At 37.8% G+C, this 13701-nt stretch overlaps 1 protein-coding gene across 4 annotated transcripts in view; it reads right to left on the bottom strand.

Annotated features, from left to right (window-relative positions):
* Positions 1-4740: 4740 nt before the first annotated feature.
* FYB (FYN binding protein) overlaps positions 4741-13701 on the bottom strand; it is an 88946-nt gene continuing 79985 nt past the window's right edge. For all 4 annotated transcript variants that reach the window (XM_019531989.1, XM_019531987.1, XM_019531988.1 and 1 more), the window contains 3 exons: positions 10942-10975; positions 8510-8541; positions 4741-8389 (listed from right to left, as the gene is read on the bottom strand). In XM_019531989.1, coding sequence (XP_019387534.1) covers positions 8367-8389; positions 8510-8541; positions 10942-10975 — 89 coding nt within the window. In that variant the 3' untranslated portion in view covers positions 4741-8366. The remainder of the gene's footprint in view (positions 8390-8509; positions 8542-10941; positions 10976-13701) is intronic.

Below are 13701 nucleotides of genomic sequence, written 5' to 3' on the forward strand. Positions count from 1 at the left end.
AAGAAGTGTTCCCTGCGGGCAGAGAGTTTGATCTTTTGTCTTCTCTCTCTCTGACCCTATTTGCAAATATATACCTTTTGTATCACCAACAATGTGTGCCTGAAGGATCATTAATATTCATGAGCCTCCAAAGAAACGAACCGTGATTTTTACATCACTCCCACAACAGCCCCACACAGGCACAGACACACACACACACCCCCACACACCCCAGCAGGTAGGGGGCCTTTGGGTCCTTGATTACCTAGGGCAAGTTAAGACCCTTCTAGTACTGCTTCTGCTTGGTCCTGGCACTGAACTCCTACAACTAGGCCACGTGGGGCTTTTCCAGCTGGGTTTCTATGACTTTGTGGGGAAGCAGAGTGCAAGGCTGCTCCAAATGTGACAACTGAGTGCTTTCCCCCATCCACCCCACCTCTGCTCTGAAGTTTTGTCCAGGCCAAAATTTATAGGTCCACCTCTGTTAAGCACCTAAGTCCTGTTTGTATCTAGCCTATTTTCCCCAAGTCCATCAAATGATTTGATGACTTCTCCTGCAGGATTTCTTCTCACAAGGCATCATTGATCCCTAGGTTACACTCTTCACACATTTAGGCTCTGGCTAGTGTGACATCAGCCTCCTCAAATGCAATCCTATCTGCCTGACATACAAGAAAGAAGTCTAAATTAATATATTTCTTCACATATAAGAACACTCTCACATGATAATGTGTGTGGATAAGAACATTATGTTCTTTTGCTACAGATTGTCAAAAGAATATAATGTAATGCGACTCCCCCAGGTAGTACTCATTTAAAGAATATGGAAATATAACAATATACTGTCCAAATTGATTGCAACCAAGTAAAAACAAGTATTCCTTTAGTAAATTATTCCTATATTCTCCAGTTATGAATAAAAAAATCATATACAGTATAAGCTATAGAATTATGACATACAACCCACCAACCTCCCACTTCCACACACACATCTGCATAGATAGTCAAGTGACACAACAGACTTATTAAGTATGTGGTTTGGTCAACTTATTTAGCGCAACCATGCATTTAGAAGTCCATTCATGTAAAATTATGTATGGCACTCTGCACTATATAATCCTATTGAAGCTGTGAAAAGCTGTAGATATAGAGTCAGCGTATGGTTGACATATTAATAAAAGAAGTATGGTCTGAGGCATATAAGAAATAAAACTATTGTGTGGTGTGAGGCAGAAAGCATCACCATAGGATAGAGGATGGATGTAAACAAGATTTGTCTTTATTCCAATGAAATGAAGCATTTCAAAACCTTTGCGGCTGAAGAGAAAATTCTCTTTTAAATATTGATAGTTTATTCTTCTGAAAACTACCTTCACAGCTGAAGAAGTCTTTGGTCCCTTTCCTGGTCACTATCTGGCAAAATATGAATAATATTTTAATAACAATACTATATATCTATGTAATTGCACGAAAATGGATGAACTCCCCTGAGCAACCTCACTCAGGTCAAAGCACCCCATAAGTAAAATACATGCACAGGGACAGTAGGGATGGCTTGTGAACATTCAATCCTGGACTGAAAGCTGTAGAAAAAATGTGATAGGATGGAAGAAAAAAAAAATCACTGGCTTCCTTTTGCATTTTTTTTTTAGCTGCATCAGTGAGAAGTGTCATTATGACTTATTCATATACTGCCTCCCAATTCAAACTCTATAGAAAACCCACCCAGATAACAGAACGAAGGTGTATGCATATGGCCTTATTTCAAGTCCTATGGGATAAATACCACAGACCTCAAAATATGAGAATCATAATTCTCTTTGGTGGCTGCTGAGTCACAGCGTCTCTACTGCTGTCACCCAAAGAGTTAAGAATCTTTCATGAAAGAGACTTTTAAACAGCACTATCAGAAAAAAAATGAGAGCCTGGACAAGTGGAGGCAATAACACAAGAATAAGGAAGCACTGAAGAAGGGTCAGGAGTGCCAGGGTCAAAGACACAGAGCACCATTGTCAAGAAAGCAGGAAACAAAATAACAGTGAACAGGGAGGAGGAGTAGAAGAGCAAATGACAGGGGCAGAAAATGGATCAGGCAGAGGAGATTGTAATATGGAGCACAGCCATGAGTAGTGACAGAAAATAGCCCTCTTCAGTCATTATAGAGATAGGAGATGTCCTTACCTGGGGTAGGTGGAAGAGACTTGGCAGGATGTCCAAAGCAGGAGAGAAAGGAAGAAGCTGAAGAGAGTGCCCAATGGGATGCATGGAGGACTGGGAGAGAAGGGAGCTGGAGAGATTGGCCCTTCTATCAGGAGGAAAAGGGGGCAGCATTTCCAGCACGTGTATGCATTTTGTATACATTTTCCACCTGAAACACATGGACACAAATGAAGGAGCAGATGGCTTTTCTTGCTAGCAGTTTGACTCTCAGGGGCCAAACCAGAAAACAACTGAGAAACAACAAAGCCAGTCTTGAACTTTTTTTTTGTCTGGCTGGCTCATGATGCTTGAGCTGAAGGGTTTGGTGATACTACTCTAGAAACCCTAATAGTAAAGTTTTTGTTATAACTTTCTCCACACAGCTACTCCTTGCTTGCCTGAACATTTATATTTAGGCTCATCTAGTCCGTGTTTGACCTCTGCCTAAAGATGAAAATGATAAGTTTAAACAACTTTTCTACAGCTGCCTGAGTTAAAAGAAACAAAGAACAATTTCCCACATTTTCAACCAGAGCCGCAGCATAAAAAGCCTAGTCTGACACTTTATAAATTTAGTAAGATGTAATAACAGAGCCCTAGTGCTTTTGCTTAGGTTGAGGACAAAGAAAAATATAATTAAAAAAATTCTGTGTATAGGCAGCTGGTAAGATTTTATTAGAGCCTCAAAAAGCCAGGTACTCTTTGTGACATCACTTTACTTCCTTCCCACCTAGCCAAAGCATCTCAGGCTGATGCTTTGCATAAAGGAACTATAAATGTCCCTTTCAAATAACAAGAGACAAATCCTCAAAGCCAAGCCTCACCCCACCAAAAAACATACACCAAAACAGACAAACTCTGTACTGATATCACAAACAAAAAAGCATGGAGGGAGGGGGCAATTAAGTCCAGGCAGTGTAATTTTTTTCTCCTCAGTAATTGCTGCATTGCACAACATTTAATATAGTCTAGGCTTTTATTTAAATATAATTAGTTTACAATGTTGCAACTATCAGAGCATAAAAAGATACACTGTGCAATTGGTCCACTGAAAACCCTCTGCCCAGACAGTAGCAGCATTAAAAGTTGGAGGCGATTTTATTAATCTAAGTTAAGTATAAATTTCAAAATATAAATGTTAGACATACTAACCTTGAGCATTTTCCTCTTTCCATCTTTTTTAAACCAAAAGGGGAAGGGGAAAAAAGACAAAAAATTAAAATGGCCAGCATGGCCCCAATTCAGCCAAACACTTCAGCACACAATTATCTTACCTTTCAGTATTGAAGTCAGTTATGCACCCAAAACTAATTAACACTTTCCAAAAAACTGTGATGGTTGCCTTTCCTATACCAAAAGTTGAAATAGGAAAAAATGTTACTCTCTCACTAGAGAATTGTAAATTCACTCATACTTGTGAGGCTGAGACAGCAATGTGTTAACTACTATAGAAAAACACATAAGGAAATAATCTTGAATTCAGCATAGAGTTTGGAAAATATGCACCAACTGAATGATGAGAGCAGAAAGCTGTTTTTTTCTGTATCATCCAGATTGTACACTAAATGAGGTAGGGATCTCATGGGGGGAAAAGATCATAATCTAATTACAAACCATACACACAATTTAAGATGTGAACATATAACAGCTGAATTAAGGCTGTTTTGTACACTTCCAAACATTTAAACATTTGACTTTATGACTTTTTCACCATAGCAATGGTCTAGGCATATTTTGCACAGTATGATAATGATTATGGGACTGTGGTATATGCATGTTGGACTAGTAGTAAGGAAAATATATAGCAGCATTGTTTTCAGAGGCCTTCTTCAAAATCAAAGTTTCATGTACAGTTTTTTAAATTGTAATTAACTAGTTTGAAAATATATTCTTCTCTTTCTGAACCAGCTCAGGGCTCAGATACAGAGACAGACTGAAGAGGTAGCACCCGATACCAAATTTGACTTGGCCCCACAGAAAGACAGAAATGTGCTGGGATCTCCAGAACTGTGCTGCGTTGATAATAGTGATGATATAGAATACACTGTGCAAAGGGAACATACATAGGGGAGCTCTGAGTTGCCATACTGGAAGGAGTAGCAAGAGGGTCTGCAGTTATGTGGATCCAAACTCTAAGGCTCATGTGCAGGAAAACACTGAAAATAGGTCACTAATATTACTCTGTTACCTGGAGTAAAAAGCAGAGAAACAGCTTCAAAGCCACAGAGTTGGATGGAGGATTCTTCCCCCCCTCTCCCCCCCACATCCTTTGTGCTAATCCTGTTTACTTCAACACTGTACAATAAACATTATTTCATCCTAAAATAAGCTAAAACAGGCCCCATTTAACTCCCTTGTATGCTGATGCTGAGGTCTAATAAGCTAATTTTTAATGAGAACTTTATTTAATTATCTGAATATTTTAACAGGCATATCCAGCTACTCCAGGATTGTGGATGGAGTATGGGATTATGAGGGAAGAGATGTCCATAAAATTCCAGCAACTTTTCCTTTCTCTTGCAAAGTTTGGAGATAAAAGAATACACATCAAAAGAGAAAACGCAAGGCATCATCTTTATTAAACTGTTCCATACTTTATGATTTTCAATAATATATAAGCATAGATAATTTCTACCTGAAAATTTTCTACCTACATTCTGTATTCCAAAAATCATTGCTAACAAAGTAAGATCACACCTGTAGTTATGTGACGCAACACTAGTGACATTGGCTTTCATACTGTTACTTAACAGCAATTTTCAGTATTTTAAGACACCGCTCTTCTGTTTTCATATGAGACAATGCATCCACATATTTATTGGGAATACATACTTTTATTTAGAAGAAAAAATATTGCATCTAGGAAATGCCATTGGTGAAATAATAAAAATAAAAGTAAATAGTTCCAAGGATTTGCAGTTTATAGTAGTCTGTAATCTATTTCATCAGTCTGCATCAGTCACATTTCATTATGATCCACATTATATTATAATAAATGATTCCAGTGATTTTCAACTTATAGCATCATAAGATATATTTCATAGGACTGTATTACTTGCATTGCATTATGATCTATGAGGTAATATAATATCTCCGTTTGTCACATTATGGTTATGCTCCATATTGTTGGTAGTCAGAAATTGTAAAAAACATCAAAAAAGTATTACCAGAAGTCTTTCAAAATGTGAAATTTACTTTGGCACAAGAGGACAAGAAGTGATTTCTGTTCTGTGCAAATCCTGCTTCTCTCTACATGGGGGTACATTTTACACACAAAATAAGTCCAAGCATGATTTTGCCCCTATTGAAAGCATGGGCAGTTTTACCATTGATGCAATGGGAGAAAAGTTAGACATTTACACAGACTATAAGTTTAACTTTTTTGTTAGTATGTTAGGGTCAATAGAAATGAAAATATTTGGCCTGTTCACTAGCTGGCAGGTAGCCTTTGCATTCTAATGTCTGAACTGTAGCTCAACCCTCTGGCACATCCCTGAAATACACTTGAAAAGTAAACAAAACAGATTGCTGCTGCTAAATAGTCTTCATGGTACTGAAAGTACAGAGGTTGCATTTCAAATCTGGGTGCTGACACCAGTGCTTAAATACTTAAAATAGGTATGTATATATGTCTGAACATCAAGCTACAGAACTAGATGCCCTGGCTTATTAACACAACTTCAAAATTGGCTCTGGTTTATTATCCAAATCTGTGATTGTCAGTATATCCTGGATTATATTTTACAGAATATATTTTAAATGTAGAGAACATTTGCTACCAAACTGCTAATAACTGCACTGAAATAAATTGTTCATAGCTTTGAATTATACTGGAGATTTGTTGTGGTTAGCACCGTCAATGGATAAACCACTGGTGTAATAGTCCTGGTACGCACCCTCGTGGGAGATTCTAGCTGTCATAAAGTCAACGGCAAAACTCCTCGGCTGCCTATAGATGCGCCTGTTCGTGTTCTAATTGGAATGCTCTAGCTTTGCCTTACCATCACATGTATTAGGTGCCCTCACATTTCAAAATGGCCACAGGAGCATTTTAACTAAACCTTGTCAAATGAGCTTTAGTTAAAGCAGACCCACAGCCACTTCGAAATGCAGGGGTGGGGCCGTGATGGTAAGCTGTTTTTATTAGAGTGGCTGTCTAGGCCCTCATTAAAATGCCCCCCACTCAACTTAGAGCACTTGTATAGGCAGCCCTACTGATTTCTGTTGCCCAAGATTTCACCTAGGTTAGGCAGTCTAAACTGTAATGAGATTTGACTTCCACTGGTATATCAAGCTTCAGTTTCAACATGGGTAAACTGCATTCGTATGGGAGCGTCTACATGTGAAATTAATGCGAATGAATATGCTTCAACACACATCACACCAGAATCTTCCCATGTGCCTAGGACAGCAGCATACTGAACTGGGCTGGAGCAGCCCTGGCTGGCAGGGACCTGGGGGGTCAGCCTGCCAGCCTGGGGCTACTCTGACTTAGCTCAGCATGTTACAGAGGGGCTGGCTGGGGCATGAGGGTGCCCCAGTGTGAGGTTAGGTGGCAGGCCGCCCTGCACTGAAACACCCTCATGCCTCAGCCAGACCTGTCAGTGTCTACATGTGCATTGCTGTGTACTAAAGAATGCCACTGCAAGATAATACTTGTATTTACAAGGACTAACCTGGGGTGGAGTTAGTTTCCCGTTGCCTAATACAGTCACTCATGTAGATGCTGAGACTTTACTGTGAAGCTAATTAGGTAGCTGCCTAATCAAAATCTTGTGTTTTAGGTGGAAGCAGTATAATCTATCTACAGATTATATGTTTGTGCTGATTGAACTGCATTAGTATTTGGTTTAGACAAGCATAAGTTTTTGTAGACAATGTATTTATTTTCTTAGCCTACATGCCTCTTTGAACCAGTTAGCCTCTAAGGTGCCACCCTCCCCTGCCTTCTGTCTGACTTCAGGCTACCTACCTCTCTCTACATAGATATTTGCTAGCTGAAACCTCCAATATGATAAGATTGTAGAAGCTACAAATAAAAAGTCATCTTTTAAATATTTGCTCTACTATATTCAGAATCCATTGTTAATATTGTATTTTCAACAGCTCTCAGACATACAAATAAGTGGGTGAAAAATTTGGTCCATGGTTCATTTGATTTCAGATTACAACCTGCTCATTTGTATAACAGCATCACTAAGGATGTTGACACTGTCATAGGAAAAGGTTTTATTACAGTGAAGTTGTACTTCTTCTTTTATATGTTTCTAGAATAAGAAAGCAATAATTAAAGGAGAAATTTTAGTATCAGAATCTTAAAACCAGAGGCTATTTCCCACAAGTTTAAGTCAATTTTTATCTCTAAATTACAATATTAACTTGACAATTAATCAAAGAGCTAGAACTTAGGCTAAATATTTGGAAGATCACATCAATATGCTACAAAGTTAAGCAGAATCGTTTGTTGCTTGTATCTCAGAGCACTATACATAAGACATACAAAAACATTTAATTTATATTTATTATTGCAGTATTAATTAGTTCAAAAGTACATATGAAATATTTTTTAAAAAGATTTAGAAAACTATAGTCTATTACTAGCATAGTCTAAAATTTTAGCTGTAGAAACACACAGCTGTGTCTTACTGTCACCCTCACAAGTAAAATTGGAATGGCAGTTCAAGGATATATGAGCTTCTTTGATGCTTGCTTTGATTTCCAGTTTTTACAAAAGTGATGCCACCACTACTGACAGGCATTTTTCTTGAGAATTTCCTTCCCAAAAACAGCAGTCATTGCAGGTGTCTGTCTCATTCTTATAATCAGAATATAGTGTTCCACATATCTCTGTTTGCATTGAATAGGCATCACTGGTAAATTTTACTGATGAGTTGTTTTAAATGGGCCCATGGAGGATGGCAGAGGCAGAAGGGACACACACGGTAAAAATTTCAACTGGCATTCATATTACCCAGCAGTTATCACAGCAAAAAGATACCAGTCAAAACAAGAGGTACCAAACATTTAGAGGTCTAAACATGTTAACAAAAACTTCATATATGTACCACGTACCAGAGTAGCCACCAATTAACTTGTAAACAGTCAGCTTTGGTGATTTTTAATGCCAATCAGAAATCAACAGTAGACATTAATTGTCAATGAAACTTGTACATTAACAAAATTCAGGATTAATCATTATCGTAGATGCAATCTAAATAGGAAAGAAAATGCAAAAATGTTAGTATTCTCTAATAGTTTGTTACAAGCATAAAGTTACTTGCTTTAGCAATATAACACATAATGATCGCTATATTTGAAAAGTGCAACATACCATCAGCAATATCATCATAGATCTCTCCATCACTGAAAATTTAAAAAATAAAAATATATATTAAAATTTGCAAGTAGGGATAAAATCAGGTCCTAAGGTATCAAATAGTTATCAAGTAATTGATTAGTTCATTTCCTAAAATACTTTTAAAATAGTTGGACAGAGAAGCATAGCTGGAGCTGCTTACAATTTTTTAAAACTTCAAACTGATTTTGATGTTTTTTCCAAAACAAGTTTAAGAAAAATATAATTGGTTTAAAAAATGCCAACATTTCAGTACAAGCTTTAACCAAAGTAATATTTTCTTCCATGAAGACAAAATGATTATTGATTTTTTTAAAATCAAAAACTGGAAAGAGAAGTGAAGGTACTCAGTGGGTGCATCTACAAGTGCTATTAATTCAAAGCAATAAACTCGGTTGCATATCTGACTGGCAGTTATTGCTCCCAGGCATGGTATTTGAATGTGCACCCAGGATCACAGCATGTTGAGCCAGGCCGGAGCAGCCCTGGCTGGCTAAACATGCTGCAGAGGGGCTGGTTGGAGCATGAGAGTGCTCCAGTGTGGGGCTAGCCGGCAGGGAGCCCCACACTGAAGCACCTTAATCCCCCATCCAGCTGCGTAAGCATCTTCATGTGCGGTATTACTCTGCTGTGGAGTTTATTAGTTTTCTGCAGCCTAATAGGGCCACACATTTAGATAGTAAGATGTTTACTGTGGAGCCAATTAGTCAATGTCTCCTGTACATGTGCTCAGCATGTTCTTTGATACTCTCTGAAGATGCTAAGCAATGTAATAATAATGGGACTGGAAGAACTGAAGAGATAATATCTATGGCCAAAGAGCATAGATGTTAAAAGCTATGGTGTATTTTAGTAAGCATGACAGAAGACTAGTGAGTATAGCAGAAGACCAGATTGGCTTAGCAGGGAATACTTCAATAAACTAAATCACAAAAAGGAAGCCTATAAGAAGTGGAAACTGGGACAAATAACTAGGGATGAGTATAAGAGCATTTCTCGGGCATGCAAGGATGAAGTCAGGAAGACCAAAGCACAACTGGAGTTGCAGCTAGCAAGGGATGTGAAGGGTAACAAGAAGGGTTTATACAAGTATATCAGTAACAAGGGGAAGATCAGGCTAAGTGTGGGTCCCTTACTGAATGGGAGAGGTAACCTAGTGATCCAGGGTACAGAAAAGGTGGAAGTACTCAATGCCTTCTTCACCTCAGTCTTCACAGGCCAGGTTAGCTCCCAGACTATTGCACCTGACAGCAAAGTTTGGGGAGGAAACTATTGCACCTGACAGCAAAGTTTGAGCAGTCAACAGTGGTAAAAGTACAGGTTAGGGACAATATAGAAAAACTGGACATATACAAGTCCATTGGGCTCTATGGGATACCCCCAGGGTGCTGAGGGAGTTTGCTGATGTGATTGCAGAGCTGCTGGCCTTAATCTTTGAAATCTCATGGTAATTGGGAGAGATCCCAGTTGATTGGAAAAGGGAAAATATACAGCCCATATTTCAGAAAGGGAAAAAGGAGGATCCAGGGAACTGCAAACTAGTCAGTCTCACCTCAGTCCCTAATTTTCTATGATTTTATGGTTTTCAAAACACGTTATTTATTTATGCACTTATTTAAGCTTGTAAATAGTTCCATTGTAGCTACTACTTCACATGTCTAATATTAAGCAACTAAGTCAAGTATCTTTGCTCCTGGTCAGCCAGGCAACAGGGAGTGGGAGATCTTTGCTCCCTGCCCCCAGGAGCTGCCTGCTGCTGGAGTAGGCTCTGCCACCAGAGCCCAGGCAGGAACAAGGTCCTCCAGCTCCAGCAGCAGGGAGCTCCTTGCCCCAGCTCTCCAAAGGGGATTGCAGAGCTGGGGTAAGGAGATTGTTTCCAGCCCCAGCTCCATGATGGTGATCACAGAGTGGAGGCAGGGGGCAGGGAGATTTTTCCTAGCCCTGCTCCATAATTGCCATCACAGAGCTGGGGCAGGGAACAATCTCCTGTCAGCTATCTCCTGGTCCCCTGCTCCCTGCCAGCCCCTAATACATTTATTTAATGTGTGGTTTAATAATAATTTATGAGCCATCTTTCAAATGATGGATTAACATGTTTATTTTTTCTAGACTCCATGCTAAATTTGCGAACAGGAAATGCAGGAGCAGGTTCCCAGATAATTTCCAGCAAACCCATATGTGACTATTCTTGAGATGTTTAAACTTCATAAAAATATTTCATGAGGAAATAAATATCTCATGGTAAAGTATTTATTTAAACTTCTACTTGCCTAATAAGCAATTAAGGGCAAAAACGAACATAAGAATTCCTATGCTGTGTCAGGCCAATGCTCCATCTAGCCTATTATCCTGTCTCCAACAGGGGCAGGAACATATTATACCAAATGCCAAGATCACTATGTACTTACTTCTCAACTAAATTGCTTCTGAGGACATATCCATCTGCAAAATTAATACAATAAAAACATTTAATTTCAATTTGTACATTTATATTATATTAACATTATTTTTCTTTTTTTCTCAAAATAGCCATTTCAGTAAAAAAGGACAATACACAAGCTATTACAAGATAGTATACAATTGTACACAATTGCAATATTGAAGATAGGAAGATGTAGCCAAGGAGAATCTGGGATCATATTGTAATAATGTAACTGTTTGATTTAAGTTTTTAAAATAATTATTTGATTAGCACCATCAACACTATGGTGGCATCTTTAGGTATCTATAGGTTTAAATCACGCCTCTGTGTGCTAATATATACAAGTCTGCTCATGTTGCCATTCCTCTCATTTCACTCTAGTGAATTTCTGTTGCACACAACACTAATGGTGTGATGAGCAAAGGGGAATCCCAAGTATACAGGATCAGTGTTTTATTGTTTAATTATTTAGTAGCAGATCTGTGAGGCAGGGATCTGATTGGACAACTTTTAACATAATTCACAAAACATCTCTCAGAGTTTCATAGCATTTTCTTTTATTGGATGTTTCAAGAAGATTGAACCCAAGCAGCCTTTGGTGGTAAAACTGTCCATTAACCCACAATGAGTCATTCAGAAGTTCCAGAGCATGTATATTTAGAGCTAGCATATGAACACTTTAACAACCACCCCCAACCCTTCTTCCCCTACAAGAGCTATCCCATCAAAATAATTTGATGTTGACTTGAAGGCGCTTACCTAATCATTAAGATATCTATACTGTATAGCTATAGCTACTTGATTAAATAAGGCTTTCATTCTCACTGCTTATTTTAGGGATCCATATAGTTTGTCATCTTCATGGATTTTATATGAATATACCCTTCTTGTGTTTTGTATGCAATCAAGGTAATATTTCTTGTAACTGGATTTGTATCATCAGATATTGTCATGTATGGTTAATTCAATCCAAATTAAACTAACTAATTATGTGATTCTCCCCAAGGACTGCGTTGAATTGGGAACTACAAAAAGTGCTGGCATTTTCTTCTTAATAACTGATCTTTAGTAGCTCCCAGATGCATATGAATTACACATACAGAAGTCTAGATAAAGGAGATAAAGATAGCCTCAGGCAACTGATTTCTGATCATGATTTGAAATAAATATACATTCAGGGATATGTGAGTTCAGGATGTAGGTTCAGCTCTCAAAAGGGCTGCTTGCACATTGTGGATCCAGGTTTAGATTTTGAACACCACTGGAGTTTTAGGGATTTTAGATCTGTGGTTTTGTCATGGGTTTATTTTTAACAGAAGCCTGCTGAACAATTTCTAAGTGACTTGGTCTGTTTTATTGATTACAGTTATACTTTCAGTGAGTCTATGTCCTAGTTAATGAGCCATTACATTGGTTGTAAGCAAGGCTAAGTTATTTTGTTTCTCTGTAATTTTATGAAGACTTCTCTGAAGTAAACCTTGGCTTCCCCCTGACTATTTTCTTCCTAAATCAAGAGTGTAGCTTAGTCTTGCCATTTCATCAATATTTCCAGGATATGTTTTTCTGGTTAGCTGGACCTGGCGGCTTTTTGGTTTAAATTCCTTTTCCTGATCACTACCAATGCTATCAGATGTACCAAACACTCAGACACACATCCAAATAGAAAAATATCAACAAAAACTGTAAACTAAAAAATAATCTTAACTTGGAAGATGAATGGGCAAAAGAGGAAGGAAGTATGTCACAGATGATAGTCACATCCCTTAACACACTAGTGAAAGCTACTCAGCGATGGGTGCTGTAGAAGAATTTACACCAAATCAAAGAATGGAATAGAACAGAGTCTGCAACTCCATTTTATTTAATTTATGCAGTGTTAACTGTATCAGTTCTTTTATCTTCTTGGGTTGTGACTCCCCCTTGTACTTTGAGAAGGTATTACATACCAGAAGCAGACACTGGTTTTCTATTAGCTGTTTTGGTAGTGGTTCTTTCAAGTCAGTGTGCATGAAATCCCAAAGTTTATTATTTTCCCTAGGGGAGTTCTTTCCTTTCTTGTTTATTTTTCTTGATACACTAGATGTATTTAAGTTTTAAAAACTCAGGAGTCTGTAGCAAAAAGAATCTGGTAGCTGACTCAGAGCTCTTCTTTATAATCCAGTTTCCCTGATGCTTGAAATGTTTCTGCACTATAGTTGGCTACTCTACTGCAAGGACAAATAAAACATCACTAGCTAATCTTTGGCATGCTTCAATTCTGCAAAATCTTAGTCTTTATTGAGGTAAGAGAATATGCCCATCTCATATAAGGAAATCTTTGACACTGGCAGACTTTAGAGAACAAATTATTGTGGCCCTGACACAACAAATCAATACGTAAATTATGTAACATTATTTAAAGAGAATTTATATCATGGGTCAGAACTGAACATTCCCTTAAGGGCAATAAAACTAATTTAATGTAATTAGATAATGATTTGGATGCTATTAAGTTTTATGGGATCCTTTAGTCTCAATTTATTACTGTTACTAGTTAAAGGAATACAGTCACATTCTGAAATAATATTATTCTCAATTTAACAAATTTTCTAAAGCTGGAACACTAGAGGTTAGCAATGGCTTTACATGACTTATCAGCAGGGATCCTGGTTTTCTCTGATAAAAAAAAAATCCCCAATTTTTGTATTAAACAAGTAACCCAAAATCCACATTTTTCCATCATCAAAATGAAACACCACTTTTATAT

This window comes from Crocodylus porosus, unplaced genomic scaffold (assembly GCF_001723895.1).
Source record: "Crocodylus porosus isolate Cpor-Errol unplaced genomic scaffold, CroPor_comp1, whole genome shotgun sequence".
In the NCBI taxonomy this organism is placed as follows: domain Eukaryota; kingdom Metazoa; phylum Chordata; order Crocodylia; family Crocodylidae; genus Crocodylus; species Crocodylus porosus.